General features: G+C 35.5%; 1 protein-coding gene across 1 annotated transcript; it reads left to right on the forward strand.

Moving 5' to 3' along the window:
• Window positions 1-4,123: 4,123 nt before the first annotated feature.
• LOC109815981 (trafficking protein particle complex subunit-like protein) lies at window positions 4,124-14,682 on the forward strand. Its single transcript, XM_020380816.3, has 8 exons — window positions 4,124-4,623; window positions 4,712-4,888; window positions 4,984-5,107; window positions 5,530-5,610; window positions 9,600-9,941; window positions 11,395-11,561; window positions 11,644-12,470; window positions 12,909-14,682. The coding sequence occupies exons 1-8, from the start codon at window positions 4,277-4,279 to the stop codon at window positions 14,402-14,404; spliced, it is 3,561 nt and encodes a 1,186-aa protein (XP_020236405.1). The 5' UTR covers window positions 4,124-4,276; the 3' UTR covers window positions 14,405-14,682.
• Window positions 14,683-23,264: the final 8,582 nt, after the last annotated feature.

Raw genomic sequence — 23,264 nt, forward strand, 5'->3', positions numbered from 1 at the left:
AATACCTCAAAGGCATATAGATTTTTTAACTTTATAACCTTTGTAGTAAAAGAGTCAATCCACGTGAAATTTAACAATGCTTTAATGACTGATAGGGAACTATCAGATCTAGAAGAGGATTTTACAAATTTGCATATAAACTCTAAGAAGACAAAGGAGATAGTCAAATGAAGCTACCAGATCTCACAGAGATTGGAAGCTTGTCAACTATCATCCAAAAGATCAAATCCTTGGAGATAGTACTAAAGGAGTAAAGACAAGGTTTGGCCTCAAAGATCATGTGTCATATGCTTTAGTGTTAGACATTGAATGAAAAACATAAATGAAGCCATTGATGACAACAATTGGATTTTAGCCATGGAAGAAAAACTTCATTAGTTTGAGAAAATTGATGTTTGGACTTTAGTTCCAAAGCCAAAACATTAGAGTATCATTGGAATAAGATGGTTTTTTTTATTTATAAATAAATTAGATGAACAAGGCAAAGTGGTAAGAAATAAAGCTAGATTGGTAGCTTAGGACTATAATCAACAAGAAGGTATATACTTTATTGAAACTTTTCCTTCAATTGTTAGACTTGAAGCTATCAAAATCATGTTAGCCTTTACAGTTCATAAACACATCAAATAATTTCAAATGGATGTAAATAATGCATTTTTAAATGGTATTATTCAAGAGAAAGTTTATGTAAGGCAACCTACTATAGCAAACCTGAAGCCATGATACAGTGGATACCATGTTGTATCTCTTTCCTCTCCTAATAGATAAGATGAAGCTGAAGAAGTACCTCCCTATAGCAAACCTGAAGCCTTTTTGTAGGTTATTACACAACTTGTTATTCAACACATTCATCCATCGATTTGGCTCCAAGGACAATGTTTCTGATGTATATCATTTTTGCCTCTACCACCTCTACCTAGGTGTGTAGATCAACCTACCCAATTTGGTTTATAACCACTAGAAGTCTTATGTTAGCTAGAGAAATCAATAAAAAAAGCAAGAAGGCACCCATTCCTTACGGGATGCTCTTTGCCAGAATAATCATGAGGGCTTGCATTGACACCTCCGATTATCAAAAAGGGTAAGGAGGGTGGTGAAGTCACCACAACCACTCTAAAATGAATGGGGATTTCCCATTTGTTCCCTCAAGTCTAAAGCCTCCCTATTATAGTGAAGATTAGGCTTGAGGAGAGGACACCATTGAAGAAACCAACCACCATCCAATGCACCCTCTACAACCATCCACAAGTTCAAACACTTATCCAAACACCTCTCTCCCTTCCAACCTAAACACAAGCCCTTCCTCCCCCACCAAAAATCTAAATAAATACCTCTGTACCCAAGCCTATTTACATTCATGTTCATGAATCTTCATTTGATTTAGATGAAAAACCTTTTTCCTTTCGTCTTTCTCACCCACAACCTACCTCATCTCTACCATCACCACCACAACTTGCTTCTAAAGTGTCCAAGCCCCAACAATCCAATAAGAGATATTTGGCATGAGAACTCATTAAGCCTCAAACTAAGAAGAAAGAGCAGACACTCTTCAATTCTGTCAAGCTTCTATCTGAACTAGAGGCAAAAGAGTAAAAAAGGAAAAAAGATGATTTGGTCGCTAAAGAAGCTAAGATGCTTGAGGAAGCTCTACGTCTCTCCATTGAGAACCTCACCACCGCAATAGACTCATCTATTCGGGTTGGTCGTAAACTTTGGTCTTTAGCTCAACAAGGACGAGAGTCTTTGCCAACATAGACCAATGAGTCTATTGTTCAGACGTTGGAACCATATGTTGTCGCTCCACTAGTCCAAGATACAACACCCGCTAACCCAAATACTCCTGTTGAAGAAGTCTTATATTTTGTCCTAAAGACACCTCTTTGGTGCAACCAGATCTTAGAGGCCTAGAAGCATTTGCATTTTGTGTAACTCTCAATGACAATGTTGACAATATAAGTGTTGACTTTGAGGAAGCTGTAGAGATGGAACGTTTGGAGGAAGAATGCATAACTAATAAGGAGTATTAGGAACCACTTATGTATGATTTTACCAGGTGCTCTCCCTACTTCAACATGAAGGAATAACTCCAGAAGTGCTATTTGGAAGAGCAACCCATTTCCATCCATCCCATAACCACCCTTGCAATAGATCTGAGACCATTGGACATCTATGCTCCACCTTATTTGGACGCTCAAACCCTTCATCTCATCAATCAACTACACCATGAACTTAAAGATGAATATCATATGAGGGTTGCTCTAGAGTTAAGTTATAAGGGAACCCCTTATCAATTTCCTCTAATGAGTGGTGGCCCACGAAGGATGTGCATGATTTAGCCATGGACTAAGTTCTTCATTGTTGATTTAAGACCCAAGGTTATTCTACACTTTGTCTAAAAGGAAAGGAGAAAAAAGCCCAATATACAAAGGATGCGAGGTATATGAGGTATGCTTGTTTCATTTGATTAGTGTTACTACTTCAATACAAAAAACATGTAAATTTTTTATACATACTATTCAACCCACTTCTAGTGTTTATTTTTTCTTTACAATAATACCCTCTTGCTTCTTTTGTGGTTTTGCTATCCTTTTGAATTCTCTTCTTGTACTTGGGAATGTTAACTCTATAACCTTTTATCTCCAATGTAAATTGAGTTAAGTTCTTTTCCAAGACTCTGACATTTTGAACATGAAAAAATCTCATGAAACCATATATGTTTCCCTAATTATCCCTTTTGTTTGCAATACACACTCCCCATACCTTTCCCTATCTTTGAAAAATCTTTCACATATTAATCTCTTTGAAGTCATTGGGAAAATTTGAGAAGAAAAGTGTTGAGATCTGATCATTCTCCTTTCCACCTCTCTTCCTTGAGTCTGCCCATCGCCCTCCTGCAACCAACAATATAAAGCTCAACTATTATAATATGAAATGTGTGTTTGGAGTAGATCTTAAAGGAAAATATGTATACTTAAATCATGTTTATGGAAGTCGTATTGTAAAGCTTGCGATTCAATTTTCATAAAAATATTGTTTAACATAAAAAATAACACTAAGTAAGTTATGTTACAAAATATACCAGCCTTAAAAAAATTTGTGTTTTATAACAAGACTTTTGCAAAATAAAAATAAAGTGGTGTAATTGAGTTTTACTTTTACACTATGTTTGGTTGCACATAAATATCGAAGAAACAATGACGACAGGTGAGAAATATGAGCGAATAAATAAGTTTGTTAGTTTGGTTGATATAAAATCTGTTAAGTGTGAAATTAACAGTGGTAGGTTCCACATCTATCTTGTTTCCTCGCAAATGTGAAGGGAAATAGATGAGAAACTAATGAGAGAAGTGTCCAAAGCTGACCCATGACATTATTACCCTTATCCTCTAATGTATTGTGAAAAACATATTTTTGCATAAAGACCATTGCATTCAGGTTGGAGTGTTGTCCCCAAACAACTCCATATTTACCTTATGATGCAATCGATTACGACAACCTGCAATCGGTTAGAGGTTTTTGTTGGAAATATCTTTAATCAACTATAAGTTAAATGGGTTCTTTTTTAGTTATGAAAATTGTTGTTGATTCACCCAAGTAATCAGTTATAATAAATTTAATAATCAAATACATTGGGTTATGTTATTTTTTTTTATTAAACTGAATTAGACTTAATTCCAAATATACATGTGGCTATTTTTATTTATTTATTTATTATTATTATTATTATTATTATTATATGTTTTATTGATTGAATTTTGATTTTAATTAATTACAATCAAATGAAAATTACCAGTTGGATTGATTGTTAAATTATTCAATCAATTCAAAATGTATTATACCTAGTTAATTTAAGAAGGCTAAAATAATAATTTTTGTCTATTATAATTTATTTTTTTCTATCATTCAAATCAAACAACTCTAAAATATTAATTTTCTTTTATTTTTACCTATTTTTATAAATTAAATATATAATTTTTTACCCTATTTCTCACTTATTTTCCTCAGCAAAACCAAAATAGTTAAATTTAAATAGTGTTTCAAGAATACATTTTACTTATTTCTGATATTATTTTTTGTGTGACAGATTTAGCCATTTTGGTAGAAAAAAAAACCCTTTCACTGTTTGGAAGTCAATCAAGAGGCGCATATGGGCTGTGTTAACGCGGAAAGAGCAGTGAAAATTGCAATTCGAAAGTGAAGAAGACACAACAGAGCAGCTCTTGTTGGTTCTTCAATTCATTGTCTCAACTCTTCCGATCCAATCCGATCCGATCCAATGGAAGAGTACCCGGAAGAGTTGCGCACTCCCCCGGTGACCTTAGCGTCCCTCGTGGGTTGCCCGGAGCTCCACCCTCTGATCTCCACCCACTTCCTATCGGAGCAGCCTCCCATCAACACCCTCGCCCTCCCCGATTTCTCCAAAATCAGCCTCTTCAACAAGAAAAGAGACCCCGATTCCACTGCCACGTCACCCTCTCCCGCACTCGGCATCCTCAAACGCGATTGGCTCCTCAAACACCGCACCAAACTCCCCTCCGTCCTCGCCGCTCTCTTCCCCTCCCACCACCTCGCGGCCGACCCCGCTCACTGGCTCCAACTCTGTTCCCATCTCGATTCCATCAAGTACCTTACATTTTTCTTTTTTTCTTTCCATGAATCCCTATTCCCACACCGACTTAGGAATTTCTTATCTAAATTAGCTTTCTCTCAGGACTGTCATTCGCGCCAGGAACATCAAGTTCGCCGTCGTTGTCGTCGTTCAAACCAATGCAGATGAGATCAGCGAAGATAGAATGATTGCCTTGCGGAAGCGAGCCGAAGTAGATGCCAAACATGTCGTCGTTTTGAACCCAAACGACACTTCCGAACTCAAACAGACTCTTCACAGGTATGCAGATTGCGGATTGCGGATTGCACCCACTTTCTTTTCCCCCTTCTTTCGGATAATTGTTTCAAATTTCTCACTGTTGTTTGTTGGGGCAGGCTCGCCAGTACGATTTCAGAATTGGCTGGCGCGTTTTATAGAGAAGAAGGACGAAGGATTAAGCAGCGGATAGAGAAGAAGAATGTTAGCTCGGTTGAGTTGATTGTTCGCTACTGCTTCAAAGTAAGAATCATTTTATTTTCTCTTATAGTTTGTTTCTTTCATTTTCGTTTTTTTACAAGTATTAGCTTTTACAAAATGGTCGGCCACCCCAATTTTAGCTGCAGCATCATGTTTTTGGAAGTGTTTGCAATTGAGGCTGCATTTTTCAGTAATTTCCCGCAATATCAAAGAAAGTAATGAAGCTGACCTCAACGGAAATTCAAAACCTTTGAAGTAACAACTTCATTATAAAAAATAAAAAATAAAAAATAGCAGTGCAGGCTGGAATTACATTGATTTTTCTTTTCTTTGACTCTTTTTTGCCAATTATTGTAAGGGAACTTGTGTGAGTTTGCGTTTTTGTTTTGTTTTGTTTTTTAATTTTAATATTCGTATCAAAATAAAAATTGGGCATTATTTATCTAGATGCCATGAATTGGTAGGTTGCTGTATATGCAGAATTCCGAAGTGACTGGACTGAAGCGTTAAAATTTTACGAGGAGGCCTATCATACGCTGCGAGAGGTGTGTGGTTGTTATTAATTTCTGTTGTCTTTGTCTAATTCTGTTTCAGCATTGATATATTATCACTAGAGCCAAATTGCTAGTTTTGGTGTTGTATGCCTTCCCTCCATCTATTGGTTAACTCAAGGTAGTCAAAATCGAGATCTTACTCAAGATCGCAAAGGGAAGTATGGATCGTAAAACGGAAGATCGTAAGATCCTACAAAGCTTATGAAATTCATATATACGTACACATAAGTTTTGTAATAAAAAAAAACAGCTTCATCCTAGTAAAAAAACAGTAAAAATTCAACTAGATAAACAAAAAACAATGATATTTATATAATATAAAGTAATAACTAGTAAGCCAAATTGCTAATATATATTAAAAAGTAAAAATCCCATCCTAGTTACATAACTGTAACTCTTTCCCATTGTTTCCAATTACAAAATAGTGGCTCCATCCTAGTTATCAAATAGAGATTCTATCTTAGTTACAAAAAGATAATCCATCTAAACTCTAAAGCAAATAATCTTGCAAGTTAAAATCATAATCGCTTAAGATATCTTCAACTCCATCATTTTCAATTCCATCTTGTTCACCATTCAAATCAGCAATTTCCATATCATCTAGAGGTGCAGTTTCATCCTCCCCAACTTGTATTGGAGCCAAGTTCTCATCTGAATCCAAGTTATTTACATTCAAATCCAATCCTTCATTCTCCCCATGCTCATCTTCCATAATCCATTCATCATCGGATGAGAAATCATCAAAATTAATTTGAACTGGTTTCCTTGTTTGCTTCTTCTTAGCTAATTTTGAATTAGCCATAACATATACAACATCATTCATTGTGCTTTGTTTTAGCCTATTCCTTCTCTTTGTGTGGACCTAAACAAATGCAAATATGATAAGAAGCTAGCAAGTATAGTAGACTAGTAATTATACTTTATAGATATATAATATATTTTAATTATACTTAACTTACCATTTCAAAGAAACTCCAATTTCTTTCACATCCAGATGAGCTACATGTCAAGTTTAATACATGTATCGCAAATTTTTGGAGTTCTGGATGCTCATCACCGTAAGACTCCCACCAATCTGCTGGAGTCTTTAAATTAATTGACCTAGTAGCCAAGGGACAACCAAAATATTTAGCTCGTTTTTTGAAATCATCAATTTGAACATCAATTAAAGTTTGTTCACCCTCATCCTTCACCATCCTTGTTAGACAGTCCATTAGACCTCGTTTCACTTCCAAATCAGCCTTAAATCCTGAACGATAATGCATTTGAGGGTTAAGGAAATAGCCTGCAGGCTGCAGCATGTAAGGGCCTATGAAGTTGCTTGTCTCACCTTTCATCAATGATGCTCCACAGAGGCAAATAACTAAACCAAAATATATTGAGTTATTTTTCTGTTTTCAGTTTCAAATAATTAAATAAATAAGTATATACTTAGTTACCTTTTTCTGATAGAATTGAAAGCCATTTGTATCTTCTCCTTAGCTTGGTCCATTGCTTCATAAATGAACCCCATGGCTGGTTTTTGATCCGAATCAACCAATCGAAGCACTTCAATTAGAGGCAACGCACCCTTTAAACAGATTATGATATTACTCCAAAAACCCTTATCCAAAACCACATTTTCAACTGTTTTTTCATCCTTTGTTTTTGCATACCTACTAGACTTCCATTCATTACTAGTAAACATTCTAATTAGAGCACCTTTGTTCTCATGAAGACACCCTAATGTTAAATAAGATGTGGCAAAGCGAGTAATACCTGGCCTCACCAAGTCTCTTCCTTTTGTGAAATGTTGTAGTAGAGAGATTAGAGAAGTTCTTGAATAGATAAAGGTTGTAATTCTTTTACCTTTTGGAATTGTCTCCTCATGAATTGGGATTTTCTTCTCATAATCCTCCAACATTAAGTCAACACAATGTGCTGCACATGGTGTCCAAAATAGCCTTTTTCTCTTTTCCATCAACATTTGACCAGCAGCTTTATAGTTTGCAGCATTATCTGTTACAACTTGAACAACATTGTCTTCCCCCACCTCTTCAACAATGCTATCCATCATCTCAAAAACTTTTTCAGCAGTTTTGGATATTGCAGAAGCATCTATGGACTTTAAAAATACAGTTCCCTTTGGGCTGTTCACTAGGAAGTTGATTATTGTCCTTCTTTTCTTGTCAGTCCAGCCATTGGTCATAATTGTGCATCCAATTTTCTCCCATTCATCCCTATATGATTGCAAAGTAATTGATGTATTTTTCACTTCCTCCTTCAAAAGTTTGACTCTAATCTCATGATATGATGGAGGCTTAAATCCAAGGCCATGCTTTGAAACCAAATCAAACATAGCAAAGAATTCCTCACTCTTTGCCACATTGAAAGGTATTGCATTGTTGTAGAAAAATCTAGCAATTGCTTGACATGCTTCCTCTCTCACACCTTTCTTAAACATGGTATTGATGGTGGCTTGTGTACTAATTACTCTCTTCTTAAAAATATTTATGGAACTGCCAGTGTCAATTGCTTCATTGCCTTTTCTTTTATCACCAGCTTCTAGACTTTCCTCCTCCTTATTAAGGCATGATTTCTTGATCAAATTTTGTTGCAAACCAACAACAATTTCCCACATTTCCTTCTTCACTTCATCCGTAACAACCTTGCAAGCACCAACATCTTTTTGAGTACCAGCCAAGTGATGCTTCAACCTATAAACTCCCCCTGTTATAACCTTCTGGCAATATTTACATTGAAGCTTCCTTGTATCCCCACCAACTGAAATACAATGCTTCCAAGCTACACCACTCCTATTTCCAGGAGCATTTTTGGGAGGCACAGGGGCAGAAGAATTTGGAGTTGGATTTGAAGTCATTTTAATGATTGTCTAGAAGATAAGAAATAATAGAAGAGTTAATAATTTATGTAACAGTCTTTTAAAAAAAATAAAAGAATTAAATGGCACAAATAAGAGAAAGTGTATGCTTACGGTTACAGCAAAAACGTACAGGCTTGCAGTAAACAAAACCCAATTCTGAATCAGTTTGTAACTTTTAGGGCAAGAGAGAACATAAGCAAGGAGAGGAAATCAGAATTTCACAGCCCACAAAAAGGGATAATAAGAAAGATGGAATGAAATATAAGTGGGATTGGAACTCATTAAATAGGTTTTGAAGAGTAGAAGTGGGCAGTGGCAGTAAATTATTTTTTATTCACGTATGAAGAGCGGGAGCCTTTACTTTCATAAAAGGAAGAAGATTTAATTTATTCATGAAAGAAGAGCAGCTTTGTAAAGGGAAGAATCAGGAAGAGCGGCAGTCAAGGCAGCGGAGGCTTCTAGTTCTCTGTTTTTTAATGGGAGAGTGAAAAGGTTTTTATATTTTTTTAATCTATGTGGGGCATAGGGCACCTTTTAATGTTTCTTAAGTTATTGGGCTTTGGGGGAATATGGGCTTCCGTTAGGGTTTTTTTGGACTGAATGTGTTTAATTTTGGGTCATAAAACCAGGTCACAAGTCTGACCCACAAACCTAAAATTAGGCTCGTAAAAGAGCGCCGCTTCTGTGCGATTTACGGTCTTCCACGACGATCCAGTACGATCCGCAAATTTTGCGATCCAAAGCAAGCACGAGCACGAAATTGGTGAAGAAGATCGTGAACGCGTCCGATCTTACGCGGCAAACCGCGATTTTGACTACCATGGGTTAACTGATACAAGAAAAGTTATCAGTGTCCATCATATATTTTGCTGTTATAAGTCAGAGCCTTGTAAGTAGCAATTTTTTGCATCCTCCAAGAGCATCTGTAGCAACTGATTTTATATTAATAGATAATGTTTACTTGAATTTTCTTTAATTTGTCTTGGACTCAATTTTACACTGATTCTTCTATGATTTCCACAATGATTGAATAAAGATTGTATGGTTAGTAGATCTGTCTACAAAAACCCAAGTTTTGTAACACTAACATGCATTATCTGTTTGTATTACACCACAGATTGTTGGGGTGACAACAAGGTTGCCAGCAGTACAACGCTTAGTTGAGATAAAATCTATTTCTGAACAGTTGCATTTTAAAATATCAACATTGTTACTGCACAGTGGGAAGGTTGCAGAAGCAGTGATGTGGTTTCGCCAGCACAGGAATGCATATAAAAGGCTTGTGGGTGCACCCGAAGGAATATTTCTTCACTGGGAGTGGATGAGTAGGCAGTTTTTGGTATTTGGTGAATTGTTGGAGACAAGTTCAAAAATAATTCAAGGCATTTCACCTATTATCCTAGCCACTTCATCCAAACCTTTGACTGAGTGGGAATATTATTCAGCTTATTACTACCAAGTGAGCACCCCTCTTTAACTATCTTACTTGTGTTATACTGTGTATGTTGAGAAAGGGACATGACTATACCACTTTTGTTAGCTCCACCCTTATAAGGAGGCATTTCTGGCCATATTTCTAGTTGATGTAATACATCTTAAAACACCCCTCACGCCCAAGATTGACATCTAGAGCCAGAATGTTTTTGTAGGGTTGAACATTTGTAGGTAGTCCAACATAAGATTGGAATATACTAGGCCTAACTAATCCCCAAAAGCTAGCTCAAGGGGGGAAAACTGTTCAAATCATATTAGGAGTATTTTGATCATATTCTTAGTCACTTTGGAACATCTTAACAGTTATTTTACAGTCTTGCTCTCTCTTTTAATTGAGATATCTTCATATTGAATCCACTTTTCTAATGACAGCCTTTGTTTCTTCTCCGTACATCGCAAAATCACCTTAAGTGAGTTTTTATGATTTTCTTAGTACCTACTACACCCTACTTTCTTTTAATTCATTCCCTCTAGACTACAACAGTCTAACATTGGCTGCACTTGTTTGTCATTTACATCTACTCTAGAACACCAATCCTTTTCCTCAATGTTTTGTAGCCTTTTAATCATGGTACCTGACTTGTTACTTGGCAGTAGTTGCCACCTAGGAAAGGAACTGCTAAGTCACGAGTTAAAAACGTTTATCTAATTATCTTGTGTACTCATACTAGTTTGGTTTTTTATTCTCAAATGATGCTATTAATAACTGGAAGCTTTGACACAATAGTGAGTTGCTGCCTTGTTCCTCCCCAGACCCCACTTGGTGCAAGCCTCATGCATTTGGTCAGTCTCTTTAATTGTTATGAGTGCTTCAATCTTAATCAATCTTGATACTTTGGGACTTATCTTGGTGGAGGATCATATTAGCTTTTTGTTTCTGTCATTTTGTATGTCTTCCAACCTTGAGTCTATTTTCTATCCCGAGTTTGCAACCTTTCTCAATTGCTCTGATTCAACAGATGTCTTAGGTGGTTTTTGGTGAATTAGATTATCTTAGATATCCCATAGTTATGGCTTGACTTGCTTTTGGTCTGTTGAGTGAGAGAAGTATCACTCAAGCTTTTTATTTAATCCTATATTTCAAGTAATGGGTATTGGAGTTTGAGAGAGAGAGAGATAAAACGAACAGAAACCTTTTTTTTTTTGTATATTATTCAACCCATGTCAACCTTCAAATTGTTAGTTTAGTACCCTTCATAACTTGTAACGTGACATTGTGCTGTGAGTGTCTATTCCTACACAGGCAACAGATGTGCCATCATATATTTTAATGTTTGCAATGTGCTTGTCTGTGATTCTATCAGAATCTAATAATTTATATTTATATATATATGTTGTGCATGAATGTTGTTTTGTGAGTCCGTTCATGTGTTTGCCTAAAACCTCCCTGGGTAATTGTATTCTTCTCTGTGAAACAGTTAGCTGCTCACTACTTGAGTGAGAAGAGATCAGCACTGGAACTTACAATCTCAATGTCAGAAACTTCCAATGAGATTGATAATGTTGCTGATTCAGTAGTTCCTTCAGTATATGTGGGTCAGTTTGCTCGTTTACTTGAGCAAGGAGATAAAGTTGATATGCTACCGTAAGTCTTAATTGAGTGGTAAATAAGTTCATATTTTGATATCTATCATCTTTTAAATTACTGTTTTAATTTGGATTTGCAGTCTCACTGATGAAGAATACATCCGCTATGCTGTTTCTGAAGGAAAGAGGTTCCAGGATTCACTTGAAATTATTGTTCTTCTTAAAAAAGCTTATGAATCCTTTAACAGTATGAAAATTCAGAGGATGAGCTCTTTTTGTGGGTTCCAGATGGCCAGAGAATATTTTGCTGAAGGTGATATCAGTAATGCAAAACAGATTTTTGATAGTATAGCTAGCCTGTACAGAAAAGAGGGATGGGTAACTTTATTATGGGATGTCTTGGGTTACTTGCGAGAGTGCTCTAGGAAAAATGGTACTATTAAAGATTTTGTGGAGTATTCCCTTGAAATGGCTGCTCTGCCAATATCTTCTGATACTGGTGTCCGGAGAGACACTGGTCCAGCTGGTCCTGCAAATTTACGGCAAAGAGAAATTGTACACAATGAGGTTTTTGAGCTTGTCAGTGGAGCTTCAGGATTGGCAACAATTGAACATCCCAGTAATCTCAAGATCACAGGAGATGAATCACTTCAGCTTGAGGTTGATCTTGTCAGTCCGCTTAGGTTGGTGATGCTCGCATCAGTTTCTTTCCATGAACAGACAATCAAACCTGGGGCATCAACTTTGATTACAGTATCACTTCTTTCACACTTACCCCTTACTGTTGAGATTGATCGATTAGAAATTCAGTTCAACCAATCTAAATGTAATTTCTTCATTGCAAATGCCAAAAAACCTCAATCAGTAGAAGTTAGTAATGGCATTCAACATCATCGAACAGAGAGAGCACCTTCTCTTTCACTTGAATCAAACAAATGGCTAAGGTTGACCTATGACATCCAATCTGGTAAGTCAGATACTCTTTCCAAACTTCACTTCCTATTTCGCTGACACATTCATTCAATGCTACCTTCAAATGTTTCTATAAGCAAATAACCTAGGCATGGGTACATTTGAAACATTCTATATTATCTGTTATCTGATATATGGCATGTTTTTTGTGTTCCTAATTTCTTTTGTTTATGATTCTCCCTGGCTACAATGGGATGATTTCTCATTTATAAATCATGCAAATGCTGCTATGTCTATCAAAATTGGTATAGAATTATATCAGACTACTCTTTCAACTATATCTGTCCATTATCCTTGGTTCTATAGTGTGATTTATGCCTAAATTATTTAATTTCCACCTTGAAACATAGATATCTATTACCATTGGAAGTTTTGCTTACACTGTACCTATTTTATGTCAATTGAGATTCGAGTTCATTATATGATTTTCCAGATCAAAGTGGAAAGTTTGAATGCCTATCTGTTATTGCAAAAATTGGATCACACTTGACAATCTGCTGCAGAGCTGACAGCCCTGCATCACTGGATAGTTTACCTCTTTGGACATTGGAGGGTTGTGTACAAACTGTTCCAATAAAAGATCCAATTCTTGTGTTATCTGGTCAGAAGTCCACCCAAGTTGAAGAACCAGACCCACAGGTAGATCTGCATCTTGGTGCCTCTGGTCCTGCGTTAGTGGGAGAAATTTTCTTGGTACCTGTAACATTAGTCTCCAGAGGCCATGATGTTTACAAAGGTGAATTGAAGATCAATCTTGTGGATATTAAAGGGGGTGGCTTATTTAGTCCAAGAGACTCTGAGCCATATGCTACGGATAGCCATCATGTTCAGCTGCTTGGAATATCTGGAGCTGAAAGAGAAGATGATTCTCAATTATATTCTGACAAAATAAAGAAAATACAGCAGTCATTTGGATTAATTTCTGTTCCCATTCTTAAAAATGGAGACTCCTGGTCATGCAAATTAGAAATCAAGTGGCATCGACCTAAACCTATTATGCTTTATGTATCTTTGGGTTATACTACATATAGTAATGAATTAATTGAACAGACGGTCCATGTTCACAAGCATTTGCAAATTGAAGGGCAGACTGCTATTGTGCTTAACCATCATTATTTGATGCCATTCAGGCGAGACCCTTTGCTACTCTCTAAGAACAAGCAAGCCTCAGAGTCTGATCAGTCAGAATCACTGCCCTTGAATCAAAAAAATGTGCTCATTGTTAGTGCGAAGAACTGTACTGAGTTGCCATTAAGGTTAAAGTCCATTTCCATAGAAGTAGAGGATGATGCTGAAAAGACATGCTCTATTCAACATGGAGGTGAGGAGCTTTCAAATCCCTCACTTATTGTTCCTGGTGAAGAATTCAAGAAAGTATTCGCAGTTAGTTCCAGTATGAACATTTCCAAGCTCAAACTAGGAACTGTGTGTTTAAGATGGAGGAGAGACCTTGGGATTGAAGAACAATCTGCTTATACTTCAACATTGTCTTGGGTTGTGACTAAACAAAAGCTGCCAGATGTGAACGTGGAGTTACCTCCATTAATTGTGAGTTTCGAATGCCCCCCTTATGCCATCGTGGGAGATCCCTTCACGTATTATATTAGAATTTCAAATCAAACACAATTGCTGCAAGAAGTCAAATACTCGCTCGCAGATGCACAGAGTTTTGTATTATCTGGATATCATAATGACACTGTACATGTTCTTCCAAAATCTGAGCACATTCTCAGTTACAAACTTGTTCCACTTGTCTCAGGCATGCAGCAGTTACCTAAATTTTCCATGACTTCAGTGAGATACTCAGCAGCATATCAGCCTTCAAATTCTTCAAATTCTGTTTTTGTTTTCCCTTCCAAGCCTCAGTTCAAGGCTTCTGTCTCAACTAACTCTAGGGTAGAGTCAGTTTCTAATGAATATATCTTGTAAACCGTCAATTTTCTTATTCGATTTTTCCCCTTGTAACCCACCGGCCCCTCCTGCTTGGCGGTGGGTTGAACTATTTTACATGGAAAAGTTGCATACATGGTCCGTTTTGGTTTCCTTTTTGCTAGTTTATTATTGATTGGGTTAGGGTAGCTCTTCATTATTTAAACATTTTCGACTGTACAATATTCTAATTGATTTTGCATTAAATGTTTTCGGAGTCGGATTTTGTAACGCACTGTACAAGTATTTACCCTTAATTTATTGCTTTTGCTGCTCCAGTGTATAGTGTAGCTATAGTAAAGAAATAAGGAACCTGTTTTCATTTATTTAATATTTAGATAACAAATCTGTAAATCTCACTTCCTTTGTCTGATCACCTAGCCTACCAAACAAGAATATCGGTGTGTTTTATCTTCTCTTTTAGCTTTGGAAACGGTAGTCTCTAAGCCTGTAGTAGGCGCGAAAGTTTTTCTAACTTTCCATTCATTTTCACCCTTATTGTTTATTTCATTCCGGATGTTAACACGTGTAAATTAAAAAAATTATTTTAACAATTAAGTAATTAATTATTTTTCTTCCGTCTTATACTTTTCATTTGTCATTTGTTTTCATCTTTATAGTGCCTAATAAATTAACTCATTTTAATATAATTAAATAAAAAATAAAATGAAACTGTATGTAAATACTATAATGAAATAAAGCTTTTTTTTATAATCAAAATACAAAATCTAAAATCTAAATAAATATGAAAATTGAGAAACCAAAAATCGAACAATCATATCAGCAGAAAACATAAATTATACATTCCTAGTTAAACCAAAAATCACTAATCTAAAATTACACAATTGAGAGGATTATATATTGCTATTTGATTAAATACATATTTAAACAAAAGACTAGTCATTCCTAATTTCTCCGAACAATCATATATGCAGAAAAATTAATTAACCATCCAAAAACATTGATTATGCATAGTCATAAGTAAATGAATTAGGCAAATAAAATATTATGTAGAAAATATTGATTCTAATTAACATTATGCAGAATTGAATTATGCAACAAACATTTTGCAAAAGCAAAATACAAATGAATTAAGCTGAAACACTGTTTCTAACACTGTAACAATTAGGCCAACAATAATGCTAATTATTCAAACAGTTCTTAAAAGTGGAATGTATGATCATACTTACTTCAATGATATCAAAATACACCCAAAAAGTACAACATTAATTAATTATAATATTGCTATCAATGATATCAAAATACACCAAATGTACAACAACAACTAATTATAATATCGCTACCAACTAACTTCTTTTCATTGAATCTTAATCAAAGATTGAAGACATGTCATCTAATGGTTGATTATTTATATCATCAAGAGGTGCCTGCATAATAACAAAAAATAATTAACATGTTTAGAAGTAAGCAAAAGAATTGAAAGATAAAAAAAAAAATAAAAAATTATAAGGACAAATGATATTACCATAAAAAATTCAATAAATCTAAATTGATTTTCTAATGTATGAGGGAGCTTAAAAGTTGGAGGTGCTTTATAAGATACCATGTTGGGTTGATGACTTCTCAATTCTTTATCCTAAAACCAATATGAAAAATTAAAAAAAAGTGATAATTCATAAAGTTAGAATATATTAAGAATTAATATGTACATCAATTTACACATTTGAGATCCTTTACTTGGAGTTTTTTTTCCTATCGGATTGAAGTTCAACCCAACCTTTCAATTGCTTATTTCTATTTAAGTCAGGTTTATGCTTGAATCCCTTTGGTTGCTTACCACCATCACTCACAAATGTTGTTGTGATTACTAATACTTTTGGCTTGTAAACGCAACTCTTGAATTTCCTTACACATGACATCTACGTTGTTATCCATATTCTTGTGATATTCTTCAGATGTTGAAATGTCAACGACCAATCTAACAAATTTAAATACAAGTTTCTTATATCTCCTTGTATTAGATAATATTGGATCGTCTTCAACTTCTTTTCCCCTCACATCATGCACAATATCATTGGGGGCTTCTCTTGTCCATCTTTTTATAATATATTTCTCGAGAACAACCTTAATACCATTTGCTTCAAATACTTTCAATGTACGTGAACAAAGTATGACAAATGTTTTAAACTTTCTATAACTACAAGTATGAATAATCAATTTTATCCGGACTCACAAAAATAATGAAATGGATATCTACTATGAAGAGGAGGAGCTCTCAAAGTATGGAGGTGATAATAAGGAAGTTTGAAGCAAAAAAAAATGTTAAGTAGCTCAGAACGAGCCGTTCCAAATTCGGAACGGGCCGTTCTTAGTTACAAAAAAGCACAACAACTTTAATTGAGAACGGGCCGTTCCAAGTCAGTCAAAAGGCCTAAATTTCCTTATCTGAAACGGGTCGTTCCGAATTTCAGAACGGGCCGTTGTGCGTTTAGAACGGGCCATTTTGAATTTAGAACGGGACGTTCCAGATTCACATTTAGCTCGTAACGGAATGATCCAGAATGGGTCGTTTCGATTTTGGAACGAGCCGTTCTAGTCAGGTCTGACGTCTATAAATAGACGTCTTGGACACTATTTTCGGAGCAGAAAATTTCGTCCAAGACTCTTTAGAGCTCGAAAATTCTCTTTCTCTCTCCTCTATATTTCTTGAGATTTTTTGAGGAATATTGTAGTGTGTTAGGTCGCCAAAAAGCGCCTAAGAGATCGTTATATTCGAAGATTCAACAAGTTCAAGCATCTCATTTGGTATCTTTTCTTTTTATTTATTTATTTATTTATTTTTATTTTTTAATAATTGCTTGTACATAGTGAATATGATCTGTTGTCTTTAAAATGATTGTTTAAAAAGTATTTAATATACAATAAATAATAATGTTAATTGAATAACATTTTTATCTTTAACATTATTTGGTTCTAGGAGTTTAATGACTAGTCATTTGCTAGCCTAAACTCTCCCGTACAAAATTTCTTTTTAAAGAATAAAGATGTTGCAACCAATAACGTTAATTAAATAACACTTCTATTTTTAATGTTATTGGAGGGATTTATTGATTAGTCATTTGCTAACTTAAATCCTTATGCAAAATCTACTTCCTTAGATAAAAATATAAACATAATTTTCCTTCATGTACACTTATTTTTATGGTTAATGATATTAATTGAGTAGCACTTCTATCCTTTAATATCATGTAAATCATAAAAGTTAATAGAATAATTATTCATTGTCCTAAGCTTTAAGCATAATTTAGTATCAACAAATAAAAATCAATAACATTGATTGAATAACAATTCTATATTTCATGTTATTGGAAGGGTTTATTGATTAGCCATTTGCTAACCCAAATCCCTATAATTTTCTAATAAAAATACAAAAAAATAAGGTTTTTTTTAGGATTAAATTAAATATTTATAAATTTATATAATTTTGCGCAATTAATTAAAGGTACTGTTTTTACAGGCGTTGTAGGGTGATAATACCTTCCCTACACGTAATTGACTCCCGAACCCAACTTTAATTTTAAAGATTATCTATTAAAGGATTTTCCAATGTTTTTCCCTTAAAATAAAATATTGGTGGCGGCTCCATTGAATAAAAAAGGTTAGCATCATCCCGTCGTGATCCCGGTTACGACAGATGGCGACTCCACTGGGGACGTTTGAGAGTCAGGCCTTATTAAATTAATTGCGCAAAATTATGACTTCATAAATATTAATTTTTTTTCCTTTCCTTTTATTTTATTTTTTGTTTTATTTATTTGTTTTTGTTATTTTTGTTTGCTATGCATGTTTTGTTTGGATTTAAGCTTAAATTAGAGTTTTATTTATTTTATTTACATGTTTGTTTATTACCCCACACACCCACTAACACTTGTACCTCACACACTTTGAACTCTATACCCGAGCCTATGCTAGCCTAAGAAGAGAAGGTGGCTTGATGACTGTTATTGAGGGGCTTGATGCTCAATTGACCGTTGTTGAGTTACTTCTCATGTTGTTACTAGTAGCATGGGTTAATCATATTGAGAGGGTATGTTCCCTACTTGTGATTGTTTCATGCGCTAGGTCCTTATTTATATGATAAGGGCAACCTGGGGACCAATAAATCTTGAAGAGTTTTTAGATCCATCCACAAAACCATGCACTAATAGGTGGACTTAATGACCTTCTAAAGTAGGGTGTTAACCTTAGAAATTTCCTACCCTAGGTTTACCGTAATAGGTCACATTGTACTACTCTCTATTCCTCTTTTATATATGTTCATACTAACAAAAAAAAACATGTTAATACACTCATGAATCATACATTCATATCCAATATCATTTTAGTATCTAGATTATTTTTCTTGCCTAAAATAATTTTTTTAATAAACAAATAAAAGATAAAAATGATGGAAGGTCATGCATACATGCATATTAGGGGCATATTAGGTTGCATTTTTTTTCATTTAACTAAGTCTTTGTCTCATTCATTAACACTTTAAAACAATTGATAGTATTCAATATGGGGGAGATTCAAAATCATACTAGCAATGCATCAGGGTTAAGCAAGAGTATCAGGATAAATGTGCTAAAAAATGATTTCCAAAGGGTAGGTAAGATCTGCCAAAATAATAGCACATTTGACTTGATATATAACTTGTTTTAGACATCATTTATTGAGGAGAGAATTCTCCCTTGAGTGATTGTTAATCACATTTTGATATTGAGATGATTGATCATTGTTTGAAAATGTGGTTTGTACTACTGCATTGCTAGTAAGATGACCTTATCCATTGAGGAGTGAATGCTCCCTTGAAATAAGTGTCAACCATTCTATGACCTAAGGGTTTTTTTTTGCCTCTAGCGTTGAGATGTGGGGAATCGCTCTTCAATTTGAATACAAAATCAATCTTTTCCAAAATTTGTTTCTTCTTCCTTTTCTTTTATACTCATAAAATTTACTATGTATTCAGAAAGTCATAAAGCAAAAAAAAATAAAGTGTTTCCTCGGCATCGTTATAAAACACGCTCTCAAGCCAAGATCATGGATGAAATGGAGGCACGCAATGAAGAACTGAGAAATGATATCAATCAATTGAAGGAACAAATGGCCCAAATTCTAGAGATGTTGCAGTCTATACAAGTGAAAAATGTAGAAGGGCCCCTCCAGTAGCTAGAGGAGAATCGTCAACCTCTCCTATGTATCCACCTGGCTTTACCCCAGCCCCAACACAACCATTAACTCTACATCTTAACAATCCCAGCCAACATGTTGATCCTCCCGAGGTCCAATGGCCACCATATGGCCTTCCGCCCAACTACACACCTCCAACAATCATGGATCCTCCAGATAAGCACCAACCATTGGTGAATCAGCCGCCTACACAAATGCAATCTACCCAACCTGAGGTTTCACCCATGAATGTAACCTCTTATAAACATCAAGTTCTCTACCAATCCCAAAATTCCAATTTTATCAACCAAGGGAATCCTTACCAAACTTCTGGGGGATATAAACCAATCTCTGGAATTGAGCACGTTCAATCTAGTGAGAAGTTACAAATGCTAGAAGAGAGGCTAAAGGTTGTGGAAGGAGGTAGTTATGATGTCGGTGAAGCTATCGATCTTTGTTTGGTTCCAGATATAGAGTTTCCCCCAAAATTCAAAGTGCCTGAATTTGATAAATATAAAGGAACAAGCTGTCCAAAGAATCACATAACCATGTATTGCAGAAAGATGGCAGCATATGCTTGGAATGATAAGTTCATTGTTTTCAGGATTCGTTAACTGGGGCAGCTTTGAATTGGTATATGCATCTTGAACGGGTCTATATTCGCTCTTGGAAGGATTTAGCTGATGCTTTCCTTAAACAATATAAATATAATCTTGACATTGTTTCAGATAGGTTTGAACTATGCAACATGTCTAAAAAAGATGGTGAAACGTTTAAGGAATATGCTCAGAGGTGGAGAGAAGTGGCAACACAAGTGGAACCTCCTTTTTCTGATAGAGAAGCGGTAGCCTTGTTCATTGATATTTTACGAGCACCGTTCTATGATAAGATGATTGGAAATATTTCATCAAATTTCTCTGATATAGTCATCATCGGGAAAAGGATTGAGAATGGCATGAGGAGTGGGAAGATTGTGGTTGACTCTAGTGAAATAGCTAGTTCAAGAAAATTTTCAAATGATGCAGGAAAGAAAAAGGAAGGAGATACAAATGCAGTAACATTCAACTCCCCTAGGTTACCTAACAACAAACCTCCTTATTTCTATACCCCTCACATGGCCTACCCAATTATCACTACCATCTCACCATATCCTCACCAACCTATCCACCAAGCTCTGCAAGTTTCACTCGCAACACCTACCGCACGACCACCTCAATCTACCCAGCCATGGAACCAAAATTCTAACCATGTGAGGTCACAAAATACCCAAGATCAGAAACCAATTGAGTTTGACCCTATCCTTATGTCCTATACTGAGTTGTTCCCTCTCCTACTACAAAATTCACTAGTAGTACCTTGCCTGATGAAGCCCGTAGAACCACCATATCCTAGGGGATACGACGTTAATGCCAAGTGTGATTATCATGCGGGAGCTATTGGTCACTCACTTGAAAATTGCAGAGCACTAAAAATTAAGGTACAAAGTTTGACTAAGGCTGGGTGGTTAAACTTTAAAGAGGATAATCCTAATATTGGGAACAACCCTTTACTAGGTCATGGAGGGTCGACGGTTAATTCTGTTGAGGGGAATAGATGGGGTCCCTATCAATGATCTGCGAGAAATCTTTTGAAGTGCGGGATTTGAGTTTCCAAACTCAATGGCTGTTGTTGAGCAAGACTCTCGTGAGGACAAACATGCTAGTCTGGTTCACGTTTGTCCACTAAACATGGAACTTAATAATTGGGAGATTGTGAGGAAATGGAAAATGATTGCTTTAAATACTAGATATGCTGGTAACATCAATGCTTTGCCAACTTTTCTTAATATTTTGTCATCACCTTGGCCATTTTTGATATGGGGAATGGATGTTTGGTCTCATTGAGCCGAAAGCGTCAAATGGACATCGCTTCATTCTGGTTGTTATTGACTATTTTACCAAATGGGTTGAAGCCACTTCGTATGCCTATGTGACTCGAAATGTGAATTAAGCATAATCATTACTGATAAAATTAGGTGTTTAATTTAAAATTTAGCTCCATAACTCTTCCCCATATCGCCCAAAGATGAACGGTGCAGTTGAAACAGCAAACAAGAACATCAAGAGGATCATCCAGAAAATGGTGGTGACGTACAAAAATTGGCATGAAATGCTTCCATTTGCTTCACATGGATATCGTACCTCAGTTCAATCCTCAACTGGGGCAACCCCATTTTCCTTAGTTTATGGAATGGAAGCAGTCCTTCCAATCGAGGTTGAAATTCCATCTCTAAGAGTATTGACGGAAGCCAAATTAGAAGAAGCAGAATGAGTCCAAACCCGTTTTGGATCAACTAAATCTCATTGAGGAGAAAGGTTGAATGCAATTTTTCATGGCCAATTATACAAAAAAAAAAAAACTTGCTAGATTGAAAAGGGCAATCTAGGAAAAAGTTAGAGCGACCCGTTAGATTGAAAACTTGAAAGAGCAATCTAGGCAAAAATTAGGGTCAACAAAAAAAAAGAGGCTCGCTAGATTGAAAACTCGAAAGGGTAATCTAGGCAAAAGTTAGAGCGGCTCGCTAGGTTAAAAACTCAAAAGAGCAATCTAGGAAAAAATTAGGGTAAAAAAAACACAAAAAAAGAGCTGGTTAGATTGAAAACCTGAAAAGGCGATCTAAGCAAATTCAGAGCGATATGCTAGGTTGAAAACCCGAAAAAGCAATCTAGCAGATAAGTATCATGCCAATTTTTGAGGTATCAATTGGGGCAAGCCATGGCAGAGCTGAAAACTGGGGCAAAATGCATTGAATTATCCTTTAAAGTTTATTGGCGAGCAATCAAGATTATTAAACTACAGTACTAGCATTGTTCATCTGGAAAGTGTCACTCACATAACAGTTACCTCCTATTGCTACCATTGTACATATTTGTCATTCTTGTCATACAATGACTTCCTTTGTAAGCACATTTTCTTTCTTGAATAAGATTATCCTATTCCCTTGTTGCCCATTCTCCTTGCATTTTATGATAATATCTTGAAAGGAAATGCATGTTACATGTTAAAAAATTCAAGGCACTATAAATTATTTTATGAGTTTTAAAAGCCACAATATGCTTGATAATTTCCTGATAAATGTTACAAAGCGCAACCAACGGGATAATGTTTCAACTTATAAGTACTTACAACAGCTTAAGGGTAACCCAAGGAAATAGCCAACTATCATTCAATACAAAAGTATCCAAAGGTCTCACTCATCCATGATCCTTGGCTGTGTGTCACGATGAGGAATTTTTGAAAAATAAAGCAAAAGCAAAAATAAAAAGGGAAATAAACAAAAGTTTAAGTCTTGAAAGTTGTGTCTCATAACATTTTGCATCATATCACCATTGCATCACATTTCATTTGCATCTCTTGCTTCCTAGAACTTATGACGTAGAGTTTTTAGGCTAAGCACCTACTTCACATTTGACTTTCTATTTAAACCCAGTATCTACCTGGCACAAGTTGCATTTTTCTTTTGTATAAGCCCAGTACTTACCTGGCACAAGTTACATTTTCTTTTGTATAAGCCCAATATCTGCCTAGCACCAGTTATATTTTTCTTTTAAAGCCTAGTATCTGCCTGACACCAGAGATATCTTTCTTTTTAAAGCCCAGTATCTGCCTGGCACCAATTATATTTTCTTTTAAAGCCCAGTATCTGCCT

The sequence above is a fragment of the Cajanus cajan genome, chromosome 11 (assembly GCF_000230855.2).
Source record: "Cajanus cajan strain Asha chromosome 11, NIPB_CcT2T_4, whole genome shotgun sequence".
In the NCBI taxonomy this organism is placed as follows: Eukaryota; Viridiplantae; Streptophyta; class Magnoliopsida; order Fabales; family Fabaceae; genus Cajanus; species Cajanus cajan.